General features: G+C 47.7%; 1 protein-coding gene across 1 annotated transcript in view; it reads right to left on the bottom strand.

Annotated features, from left to right (window-relative positions):
* Positions 1–12987, bottom strand: part of ZNRF3 (zinc and ring finger 3) — a 125546-nt gene that overhangs the window by 45761 nt on the left and 66798 nt on the right. The window contains exon 2 of the mRNA XM_036449037.2: positions 1807–1932. Coding sequence (XP_036304930.1) covers positions 1807–1932 — 126 coding nt within the window. The remainder of the gene's footprint in view (positions 1–1806; positions 1933–12987) is intronic.

Here is a 12987-nt window from a genome sequence, read left to right as displayed (position 1 = left end):
TAAATATTTGGTGAGTGAATGAGCCCGACAAGTGCTTAATGGTTCGATATACATCTGGGTTTTCCTGCCCCCTGGCCCCACAGTCCTGTGGGCCAGACCTCACATGCCTCTCTGGGTGCGGGAGAAACAACGGGAGAAGGGGGCGGGGGGTGTCCTGGGGAGTCCAGTTCCAACTCATTTACAGACACAACAAACACAAAGGCAGAGTCCCACCAAACTAGGGCAAATAATAATAATAATAATAATAATAATAATAATAATAAAATAATAGGACAAGCTGCTGAGACCCGCATAGCAGCAGCCCAAGGAAAGGAGAAAATGCTCTATTAGGAGCATACTGCCTACAAGGAAAGCACTGTTCCTACCGCCTTTGGATGTGGCTGGCATTCCTCCGAGGAAAACATTAGAATATTCTCAAGGGGGGTCACTGTTCTCCCGGCATCATCAGGCAGCGCTGGCCAACTATGCAAATGACTGAGCATCAGGCTGGGCCACCCCCCGCACCTCAGTTCAGCTTTGTGAGCGATAAACCGAACAGATGCTAACTCCCGCCCCTATAAAAGGGGCACAGGAGCTCGACAAGTGCGAAGACACTCCTCAGAAGACAGGTGGGAGGCAAACATCACAGACGGGACCCAGGGGGGGTCTCCGGGGCCAAAAGTCTTCCAGGCGACATTGGGTGGGATGGCTTTAAGGCTGGGAATAGCTCTCTTCTGCCTGGATCTCCCAAGAAAATCCTCAGGAGCCCAGGACTGCCACACACACACACACACACACACACACACACACACACACCCGCTGTCTCTCCTTAGTACCTAGAACAGCAGCTTCTGAGAATATAAAACGAATATCCAGGCAATAACACTATCCTTAGGAGATACCACCCTCCCTCCAATCAAAATCCTAATAACTTTCTCCAAACCTCTCCCTTTCACAAAACGATCCGGCTTAAAACAGGTTGTTGCCTGTCCTATTTTAAGATCACTGATGAATGGTTTTCCAAAGTAAATGTATTTCTATCTCATACTGCAGTCAGAGGAGGTGCTGATATTCTTGGCTTTGTTAAAAAAAAAAAAAAAAAAAAAAAAAAGAGAGAGAGAGAAGGCTTTTTTAGTGCTTCTAAATAGGACGACACCAGCCAGCGGCAGGCAGCAAGCGTGTGTGAGAGCTTACTCTGTGCTAGACGCTCATGCCTCAGTTCCGCTCCTGGCCATCCTGTGAGGTAAGTTCTAATGCAGGAGCATAATTGCTGTCTGCCATTCTGAAACCAAAAAAGCCCTGAGACCCAAAGTTTTTCCATAGCTTACTTGGCGGCCAGACGTAACGGACCTGGACTCATTTTGGAGGCCAAGCGGCCCTGACTGAACACGATGAGATTTTAGTGAATCCACCGATGTGACTACCCACAAAGTTTGCTGCACAGATATGTATGTGGATGACACCTGGATACCTTTCTGAAACCTCAGAGTCTCAGAATTCTGAAACAACTGGCCCCCGGGGTATAAGGGAAGGTGTGGTGACTCTATTATTAACCCATTTCACAGATAAGGAAGGGAGAGTCCTTGAGGGGAAGTGACTCGCCTAAGGCCACAAAGTGGACGAGACGTGGGGCTGAGGGAGGCGGCCAGTCTTCATCAGAGTCCAAGCTCGCAGTACCACGGTGGGCAGCCACGAGGCAGGTCTTAGTGCTCACCCACTCGATGCCACCTGGGAAGGGGCACAGTGCCCGCAAGGCTTTTCTCTGGACCGAGAAAGCGGCAGCGTGGAGACCACCAACCGGAACCGGAGCGATCCGGAGGGACTTACCTTGCCCAGGACGGTGAGGCATGGTTTCGGGTCCAACTCGGGCTGTTCCAGCTTCACCACTCCCACCCAGCCGTATTCGTACAGGTCCTCCTCGTCATTGTTATTACACAGGCCCAGTGGGTGCATCTGGGAAACAAGAGGAAAGAACACATCAGCTCACTGCGTATTTCTCGGGCCCCGCCGTCAAAAGTAACCCCAAAGCTTAAAATTAAATGGCGGCGGGTGCGTGTGTGTGCGCGCGCGCGCACGCGTGCATTTTTCCACCCACGGGGAATCCTATCTCAGCTCAATGAGCTGAGCACTGGGGAGAAAATGGCGATAACCAACTTTTTATGGACGCTTTCTCACTGCTTTGTACACAGTGGTCACCCAAGCTGGACACCACCCTCTGGGATATAAGGAAAAGCAGCATCGCACTCGTGCAAATGCCAGTCTGGTCTGCTGTGTGACACCGAGACATTAAGCAGCAGTTACAAACGAGACTAGTGGGGTTAGTAGCCAAGACTATTTGGCCCCTAGACCTCAGCAGCGCATTGACTTCAACGTATTGTGCAAGAGGAGCGGGAAACACGGATTTACAGAGAGACCACTGGAGAGAAATGTGAGAGAATCACCAGTAGACAGGACAGGCTGTTTCAAGGCCATCCTGGTTACTGGGAAACAGATTAGATGCTTTAAAGCTTTTTCAGAATTTACAAAGCACAGAAATCAAAGATAGGTCGAGGAACATCATCCGAGTTTTGCTAATAAAAGCACAGCCCACGGGAACGTGAAGAGAGAACAATCCTAAGGTTCGAGCTCACAGATGTATCACTGGGTTGAATCAGGCCCTAGAATCCCTCATAACAAGTTGAGGAGACAAAATCCTCATCAACGTAATTAATCAAGACCTTACTGTAACTGGGAGAAATCTGTCTAGCTTTATAGCAGATGAGAGATACAAAAGACCTGAAAACCCACTGTGACAGAGGAATGGATGGCCCTTACGTCCTAATCGCGTCCTAATCCCCGGAACCTGTGACTACATTGCCTTACGTGGCACAGGAGACGTTATATTTATAGATGTGATTAAGTTTGAGGCGGGATATTATCCTGGATTAACTGGGTGGGTCCCCTGTAGTCACGAGGGTCCTTATAAAGGAAAAAGGGCATGGTGGACGCAGGGAAGAGATGGAGCAATGGGCTTTGAAGATGAAGGAGGGAGCCATGCGCCAAGGAATGCAGGCAGTGGGCCTCCAGAGGCTGAAAGAGACAGGAAATGGCTTCTGACTAGAGCTTCCAGAAGGAACATTGCCCCACCAAGCCATTTTTTTTACTTCGGAACTCTGAACAGTAAGAGAATAAATTTGTGTTGCTTTAAACCACTAAGTTGTATTATAGTAACTTGTTTTAGCAGCATGATGTTTCTCTCTCCCTCTCCCTTCCTTTCTGAAATCAATAAAAAATATATATTTTAAAATAAAAAGTGTCCCTCGAGTTCCTCAGAGATGACTGTCCTCAGCTCACAGGGGAATCCACTGTGGAGGTTGACGTGGTTTCCACCACCCAGAGCCCAAGCCAGTGACCCAGCCCTTCTGGAGACGGGCTCCCGCAGAGGGCTGGCCCTGTCAGGTGAAAAACAGGTTCCTGGCCGAGTCAATAACTTGAGAAACACTTCATAGGCATTCGGGATTTACATCTATAAATTAAAGGGCTGCAGAGGCCAAAGGTTTAAAAAAAACAAAAGGTTTTTAGCCTGTATTAAAACCAGCGTTTCCTACCCTTTGATTATAAGCCCATGTGGTGTTTAATATGGTCGCACCGTTTCATGGCACCGGCTCTGAGAAAGGCATACACGCGTGACAGAATAAACCTAAAGCAAACATGACTCCAAAGCTGAACACCCATGTCACAAAGAATAAGGGACAGAGTGAAGGAGACGGAGGGCCAGCTGAGGGGAGGCCTGGGAGGGTGGGCAGGATGTGGAGAAGGGAGAGAAGGAGGAAGAGGAGGAGGAGGAGGAAGAGGAGGAGGAGGGGGAGGAGGAAGAGGAGGAGGAGGGGGAGGAAGATCAGGAACAGAAACCAAGGGCAGCAGAAGCAGAAGGCAAAGCCCAGAGCCGGCACTTTCAAGCCACAGTGAGGAGGAAGGGGGTCCGACCAGGCCCGAGGACTATGCTGTGCAGAGCAAAACTCAGGGTCCCATTCAAAAGCGTGTCCCTGGGTGTGCAGAAATCTGAGCGCCGTAAGCCCCAAGCACACCTACTGGTCCCTGGGGTTCAGCAGGCCTGGTATCCCGGCTGCCCTTCCCGGCGGGCCCTCTGCCCTCAGCAGTCTCGCCCTCCATTCTCCTCCAAGACGTCCCCATCAAACCTTCCACTGCCGCTGGGGTGACTGTTAGCGGCTCAAAATGTCAGTCCTGTCAAGGGTGTTGACTTCTGAACGGAGATCAAAGACTTAAAGACCAAAAGGAATTTTTCTGAAGTGCCAGTGGGTGTGATTGATTGGCGTCGGTTGTTTATTTTCCCAGGGAGGCCACCAAAATAAAGTCACATCTCAGAGGATCGGAAATCTCCCTCACCATCTCCGCCACCTCCCCAGCTCCAGGTCTGAGCTCCTTCTCTCCTGAGTTCCTCATTCCCGTTTACATGCTCAGGTGCCCAAACTATTGGTTCTGTTCATTTAACCTCAACTGCATTTTAAGGACAGCTGACCTCCTCGACTCATGTGCCAAATACTGAATAGTTCAGGTCTCTGTCAGCTTGCCTTGGTGACAATATCAGCCTCTGGAATGGCCCACCACCCAGGCCTCCAACCATTTACACTCCGGAGTTCTCTTTTCCCAAGGGCTCCAGTTAGGAGTGTGTCAGAATGTTTTATAGGGAAGCACAAGTAGCCGTAAGAATGAAAACATTCTTTTGTGAACTGATCTGGTCTCAAAGGGTGGAATAGTCGAGGCAAAGTCACGAAGTGCAAATGGATAAAAACACCTTTAAAGCTCAGACAGCGCTGTAGAAGGGCAGCGGAGGAGGGGAAAACCAGAGGACGTCCCGATCTAAAACGCAAAACCTCCCTTTTTCCCTCCAATGTCTGATCTTGGAAGCTGCTGTAAGCTCCAGGAAAACCAACAAGAGAATAAACAAAGATGAAGCAGGCTTGGGATCCAGGCCACAGGGAAAGTCAACAGAGAAGAGTCAGAGAGGGAATTCCCAGGATGTAGGCCATGGAAATTCCAGGTGACCAGGCCCAATGGGACCACAGCAACCAGGGCTGCAGGAGAGGCTAAACCAACCAGCCAGCCAACCAACTAACCAACCAACCAACCACCTAACCAACCAATCTACCCAACCATCTACCCAACCAACCAACCATCAACCATCTACCCAACCAACCAACCAACCATCTACCCAACCAACCAACAACAATAACCTAAGTCATTACCCAGTGGGTTTCACAGTTCTGAGAAGATGATTATGGTTCTGAACAAGCATGTGAAATGTGACCGTTACACGGCAAACCAGAGTAACGGGGGTGGGGTGGGGGTGGGGGAGACAATTATTAACTCCAGAAAAAAAGAAAAAACACACAGAAAATTACACCAGAATTTGCAAACCATAATCAGGGTATGGCCCGTGTGACCCGGTTAGCTGAGAAGAGTGACAGCCATAATAATGTAAACCCCGATCTAAGCAATAATTGTGATGTAACTATAATGCAAAGATGTAGAGATGGGGAGTAGAGAGGAAAGAAAGGGGGTGGGAGAGAATAAGAGAACAAATCTTCATCCTTCACAGGAGGAAGTCAAAAATAAGAGAACAAAATCTTCATCCTTCACATGGACGGAAGCAGCAGTACATACATATTATTTCAAAAATCACTCACAGGAATTTAGAAATATTCAGAGATGACTAAAAACTATTAAATAATTGAAAATAGTTGCCTCTGAGAATAGCCATCGGGAATGGCAAAGGGTGGAATGGAGAAACGTTCCTTTTCATTATGAGCCGTGAAGTGCTCTTTGCCTTTTCATAAACATAGACGTGCATTATTTTGATTAAAAATGTTGTATGTGCTGATTGCACAGAAGCCCCTTTCTCCAGGTGTTCCAGCAGATTCCACGGGTCCTGCGGGAAAGCACTCTGTTAGGCCACAGAGACCCACGGGCTCCCTGCCTAAGACAGTGGACACCCGGAGGGGGGCTCCGGAGCGTCTGCGGTGGCTGCTCCGGGCCGGGGCTGGCTGGGGACACAGCACGGGGATGAGTCAAGGAGACAGGCCGAGGGAAAGAACCAGCAGCCCTCACCGGCCCCGCGGCCCAAAATAACTCTCAGGTGTCACCAGGGTGCGATGTGGACTTGGGCAGACACAATAACCAGGGGGATTATTCTGAGATGCCCCTGATTTCCTCCCAGACACGGCCATCGGGATACCAGAACCTTTAGAAGAGGCACTGGGCATCCTCCTGGCACTTCCGAGGGCAAAGTGCTAACAACAAGCAACGCACACACCTGGCATCTGTGCCAGGTACCGAACATCTGGTTTTAGGTCGAAACATGAACGTGGACCGTCTTCAGATTTCTCTGGGCCCAAAGAGGTCGACGCTCATGGTTTCAACCGTTTTCCTAATGTACAAAAAAAAAAAAAAAAAAAGAAGAAAAGAAAAAGGAATAATCCACGGGAATTTCAAAGCCAAAGGACTATGTCAGACAAGGTTAAATATCTGAAGAAACGGAGCTATGTTCCCTTGAGTACGGGCCATCAAGCCAAGCTTTGAAACCAAGACCAGCTCTTTAAGAAGCTTTCAGGACGAAATCCTTGAGATATACTGGTGCACTTTCCGCATGTCTGAAAGGGCAAAGCTGAACCCGGGGCTGGCAGCGCTGTGATCCAAGGTTACAATATCTCTCCACTCCACCGAGAGTTTAAAATAACTTCAGAAGGGCCGCCTGCTTCTAAGTGGGTTACTGTTACAGCAGGAGCCAAACACAGAGCTGAGAGGAGGAGAGACATTTCACTCGGTAATATTATCTCATCCAAAAATTCCTGGGGATTTAAAAGGGAAACTTCCTTCCTTTTGTCCCCTCGCCGCTGCTGGCAGGGGTAGGGTGTCACTCTGGTACAGGGTTTCATATGAAACAACAGTCCCAGGCCTTAAAAGGTGTGGTGGCGAGAATCAAGACTTGTAATTTATGTGAAGGAATGGAAAAGGATAGCTCCACCCATTTTTCTCTTGAATCATAGGGGTTATTTTTTTCTTTCTTCTGTGCACAAAGCGGCAGACAGCTCTTTTGCTCCCTGAACAAACAGCCTGAACGTTCTTCTGGATCCAGAATCCGAAAGCACCTGAATGCAGGTTTCTCCCCCGTCGTCATAGCAATGGGGGCAGAAAAGGAGCTGGATGCCCGCCGCTGGGGGCTGGACACATCCCAGTGGGAACTGCCTGAGGACGAAGCCAGCACTTCTTTGCAGAGGGCTCTGATTGTCAGGACACTAAGCTGGACTCTCCCACAGCGGGTGTCACCTTTTAGGGAAAAACCAAGAACAGCTTCCATCCTATTTGGTTCCTCTGTATCAAAGGGAAAACCTGTCACACCCTAACTGGTTTGGCTCAGTAGATAGAGCATCGGCCTGCAGATTCCAGTCCAGGGCATGTACCTGGGTTGCGGGCACATCCCCAGTGGGAGGTGTGCAGGAGGCAGCTGATGGATGTTTCTCTCTCATCAATGTTTCTAACTCTCTCGTCCTCTCTGTAAGAATATTTTTTTAAAAAGAGAAAGAAAAAAAGAAGTTGCCTGCCAGAACCCAGGGATATCAGCAAGTATTTCAAATCCACCTTCTCACTTGACCATCTCTCAGCCCCTGGAACTTCCTTTTGCCAGATAGTTAGATGGGAACTTAGATTTGGCCCCGTGTTATAGCTCATGTCTGACTTACCAACCTTCACTTAAAACTTCCATTTCCAATTTTAAATAGGTTAGGAGATATTTCATAGGTGTTATTTTCCTTTTTTTGGGGGGGAGGATCTAATAAGACTATAGAAAAGTGTCTGAAAACATTAAGCAAAATTTGATTCTAAATCCATTCTTAAAGTGACTCATATGGCTACCAGATGACAAGTATTGATTTGTACATAGATTTTCACTAACACTGTTTCATTACAAATTGCAAGGCAACTTAATAAAGGACACTTGATGGTTCTTTTTTTTAAAGGTGAATGACAGTAGATGCATTTTATTTTATTTTATTTTTTAATATACTTTATTGAATTTTTTACAGAGAGGAAGGGAGAGAGATAGAGAGCTAGAAACGTCAATGAGAGAGAAACATCGACCAGCTGCCTCTTGCACACCCCCCACCGGGGATGTGCCCGCAACCAATGTACATGCCCTTGACCGGAATCGAACCTGGGACCTTTCAGTCCACAGACTGATGCTCTACCACTGATCCAAACGGGTTTCGGCCACTTGATGGTTCTTGTTTCTAAACGGTGAGGGCGAGTTGCTTACACACACCAAAAAGCTATTCAATTAAGATGAAATATGTAGGAGGAGAAAGGGTAAACGTGGAATCCTCATTCTTCCAGATTTAGAAAAAAGAATACTGTAAAACAACTGGTCCATAAAACGACTTGGTACTGGTCTGAAACCAGGAAAATAAAACAGGTGGAAGAGAAATTTAAAAAACAACAACAACAACAAAAAAACCATTTCCATCTTTATAAGGTCTCACTGTGACGCAAACCAGGACTAACATATGGATAGCTACAGGATTCATTTAATAATTTCTATTGGGACAGGTGGTTACCATTGCAGAGAAAAGATCAGTCTGGCCATTCACAAGTTGTTCTGAGAAATGATGAGGCAACACGAGTTGACGATTCTAGTAGGTCAATTATCATGCTAGATAGCAACAAAAGGCGTAAGAACTGCGTGTTCGCATTTATTTTTTTTAATAAATCTTTATTGTTCAGATTATTACAGTTGTTCCTCTCCCCCCCCCCCCCCCCATAGCTCCCTTCCACCTAGATCTGTGTATTTTTAAACCTTCGTCCTTGGAACAGTCACAGAAAAGAATGAGATATATAAATCAGTAGTTTACAGTAAGAAAACAGATAAGCCATTAACCTTGCTACTGACTGAAGCAAGTTCATCAAAGTAAACCAACTACTAGCCCCACCGCGGAGGGCTGCAGGGAAAGACGCATGTGCACACACCTGGCCAGGCTGCAAACAGGCTCAAGGTGGGTAGGAACTGGTCAGGCAACATGGGACAAAGCCCAAGATCCTGAGGTCCTTTCCCCATTTTATTGTATCAATATATTGTGTTACACATAGGGCTGACTTGTAGGAATAGACTCGGAGGGAGTAATCTAAAACAAAGAAGAAACTTTATATGATAAAATCTTAAGCAAGCCTCCTCTAAACCACAGAAGCTTAGAAAAATGCCAAAGACTATACACTGAGCGGCCAAATTATTATGATCTCTGAACGGCATATTAATCTGGCCACTCAGTGTGTGTGTGTGTGTGTGTGTGTGTGTGTATTCAACTGCTCCCCTGCCAGCCCGATTGCCCCTTGAATATATGTGTGTGTGTGTGTGTGTGTGTGTGTGTGTGTATATATATATATATATATATATATATATGTATATATATATATATATATATATATATTCAAGCCTGGTGCATGAATTCATTCATGGGTGGGTTCCAGCCAACCCATGAGAAAGGTTACACATCAGCACAGGGCTGAGGAATCAACGATAAATGCTACTTTAACGGATGGTGGCAGCAGCTGATCCCCGGTTACTCTAACACTTTGGACCTGCCCAGGAGGACAGGTCATGGAAATACTTTATGAGGTTACACCATAATTCCGGTTCATTTCTCCCGCAAATACAGAGCAGACATACAGAAACACTCAGAACAGAATGCTAACGAGTCCTTTCACCTTAGGCCTGGAAATACACCCCCAAATGTGACAAGACAGCACAGGCCCGGGGTTCTTTATAAAACAAAGACAATGATCCTGAATTTGAGAATTTCTTACAAGGAACCATGGCTGCAATGAGCCCGGCCGCTGGTGTGATCCTGAGGGGTTCTCTGAACGCAGAGCCAGGCTTATTACCTCCCAATCAAGAGTCTGAGTTAGGTTTTATTCGGAGAGTCTGCGTGATTGGAAAGACACAGAGACTAAAACGGGAGGAGTAATCCAGCATTTGCCAAGCGATCGTTCCGAGAAGGGGATTCTAACCCGGTGTTCAGAGCGGCCAGGCCCGTCAGGGCCCAGCCTCGGGCAGAGCCTGTCATTCTACCATGACAGCGCCATGGAACTGGGGGAGCACCTCACCATGGCGGGCATGGGCTTCGGGCTGCACTGCCACGTCACTTCGGTGTGGCCCGAGAGGAGTCATGTGACCTGGGAGCCTCGTGTCCCTGTCTGAAGGGCAGAGCTGATCCCACCCACCACGCACATATCCCTGAGGATTAGCTACGAAGTGGGCCTGTGGGCCTGGCCAGTGGGAAGCGGGGCGACAGACAGGACACCCCAAGTACAGGCCACCAGAGGAAAAAAACGGATCACGTGAACTTCCACCAAAATGAAAAACTTTTGTGCGCAAAGGACACCATCAAAAAAGGGAAAACCAACCCACAGATTGGAAGAAAATAGGAGCAAGTCACATATCTGATAAGGGACTAGTTATAAGAATTCTTATAACTCAATAATAAAGAGGCAGATTATCCAATTTAAAAATGGGCAAATGATCTAAATAGATATTTCCCTAAGAAAGATATACAAATGCAAATAAGCTGCTCAACATCATTAGCCGGCAAGGAAATGCAAATCAAAACACAATGAGATCCCACTTCACCCACCAGGACAGCTGTAATCAAGATGGGAATGTAAGTGCCCGGGCTGTGGAGAAATCAGAACCTTCATTCACTGCTGGTGGGCATTCGAACAGTTCAGCTGCTTTTGAACCAGCCTGGTACCTTTCTCAAATGATTAAACATAAAACTCCCATCTGACCCAGCAATTTCACGATTAGCTATATATCTAAGAGAAATGAAAACATACGCCTGCCCAAAAACTTGCCCATGAATGTTTATAGTAACGCTAGAGGCTCGGTGCACAAATTCGTGCATGGGTGGGGTCTGGCCGGGGGAGGGGCTGCTGGTGGTTGGCCAGCCGGCCCCGCCCCATGGTCCAACCTCCGATTGAGGGGACAATTTGCATATTAGCCTTTTATTGTATAGGATTATTCATAATAGCCAATAGAAATAACACAAATGACCATCGGTGAGGTGAATGGGTAAACAAACTGTGGTATATTCACACAACGGAATATCCTTCGGCCATAAAAGAAACAGGGCACTGATCCATGCTCCAACATGGATGAGCCTAGAAAACATTATGCCGAGTGAAAGAAGCCAGTCACAAAAGCCCACTTCTTAAATTACTCTATTCGTAGGGAAATCCAGGATAGGAAAATCTATGGCGACAAAAAAACAGATGAGAGATTGCTTGAGGCTGGAGCATGGAGGAATGGGAGGATAGGGAAGCAGGCGCTCACAGGGACAGGGTTTCCTTTGGAGATGATGTAATTGTTCTAAAATTGACTGAGGTGATGGTGTACAACTCTGAATATACTAAACACCACTGAACTGTACACTTCCGAGGTGAATTACGTGGAATGTGAGTTGTGTCTCAATAAGGCTATTAGAATGATGCAAATAAAAGGCAAGTAAAAAAAAAGAAAAAAAGGAAAAATAGGGCAAGATCCAAAGTATTCTCTGGCATTGTGTGGTGAAAAGAACACAGCCCCGGGGTTCCGCTTCTTCATCCATAAAACAGAGATGGCGCCGGCACACCTGAGTGAGGTGGCACAGTCAGGGAATCTAATGAGTAAGAGGGGCAGATGGGGACAGTCAGCCTAAGTGAGGTGAGGAAGGGCCCAATGCCACCGTGAACAGAGTAAAAACCCCAAGGATCAGTGAGATAAAAACTGAACCAACCCACTCAACATCCCCAAGGCCATGTAATCAAGCAAGAAACCCATCCTCATGAAGGCAGGAGAGGGGGACACGGTGACCATCCAGAGAGGGCGAGCATGGCCAGGGAAGGGCAGGACTCGCTAGCTACATCCACAGGCTACGGATTCACCCCATCCCCTTCCTGCTTCGCTCTAATTGCCCTGGGGAGCTTCCAAACCAGAGCGCGGCAGGAAGGGGCACTTGATGAAAATCACCTGATTAAATATTCTCGCGCAGCCCGTTAATAGCAGGGGAAGTGGGGAGTGGGAGGGGCGAAAACCACAGGCTCAAGCGTTAAAAGCAATAAATTATACGCTGGGCCGTGCCACCCTAAACGACCTTGGGCAAGTCGCGTAAGGGCCCCGTTCTCTCTGATCCTCAGAGCCAGGGGAATGCCTGCCACCTGCCTGCCCCGTGGGGCTGTGGGGAGGATGGAGGAGATGCTGTCTGGGCTCTGCTTCAGGCTGCTGGGAGACAGTCACTGCATGTCAGGAGCTACCGGCACCAGCTAGGGCAGCTTCTTGCCCGTTCCTCACCTCATGAAGTGACCTATATTTTATTAGGTCTGCTGTGAAAGTTCTCTTTTAAAAAAAATATGTTTTATTGATTATTTTTCAGAGAGGAAGGGAGAGGGATAGAGAGTCAGAAACATCGATGGGAGAGAAACATCCACCAGCTGCCTCCTGCACACCCCCCACTGGGGATGTGCCTGCAACAAAGGTACATGCCCTTGACCGGAGTCGAACCTGGGACCTTTCAGTCCGCAGGCCTGATAGGGCAAAGGATGGTAATCAATAAAATATATTTAAAAAAACAAACAAACAATAAAACAAACAAAAAAAACACCTTGATTTGACTTAGTATTTTGAAGAAAGGAACACAAATTTACACCAAGTATGATGACATATGTAGCAAAATTCTTTAAAATGTTCCAACTTCAAAAAATGTAATCCATGGATCCGCTTCCGGGGCTGTGGCCATCACACTAGTCGGCCTGGTCGGCTCCCCAAGCTGTGCCCAGGACCAGTCCCCACACCCGACCTTCCCCGAGTTGCAGCTGGCCTTCCCTCGCTGCCCAGCTCCTCGGCCAGCCGTGCGGGAGCCTCTGCGCTGGCCGCCCATGCAGATGCTGGAAGGGCCAGAAGCTGGCTGAACAGGTGTCTTGGGGAAT

The sequence above is a fragment of the Pipistrellus kuhlii genome, unplaced genomic scaffold, assembly GCF_014108245.1.
Source record: "Pipistrellus kuhlii isolate mPipKuh1 unplaced genomic scaffold, mPipKuh1.p scaffold_m20_p_20, whole genome shotgun sequence".
In the NCBI taxonomy this organism is placed as follows: Eukaryota; Metazoa; Chordata; class Mammalia; order Chiroptera; family Vespertilionidae; genus Pipistrellus; species Pipistrellus kuhlii.
The sequence above is the reverse complement of the archived record's forward strand: the minus strand, read 5'-3'. Positions and strand labels throughout refer to the sequence as shown.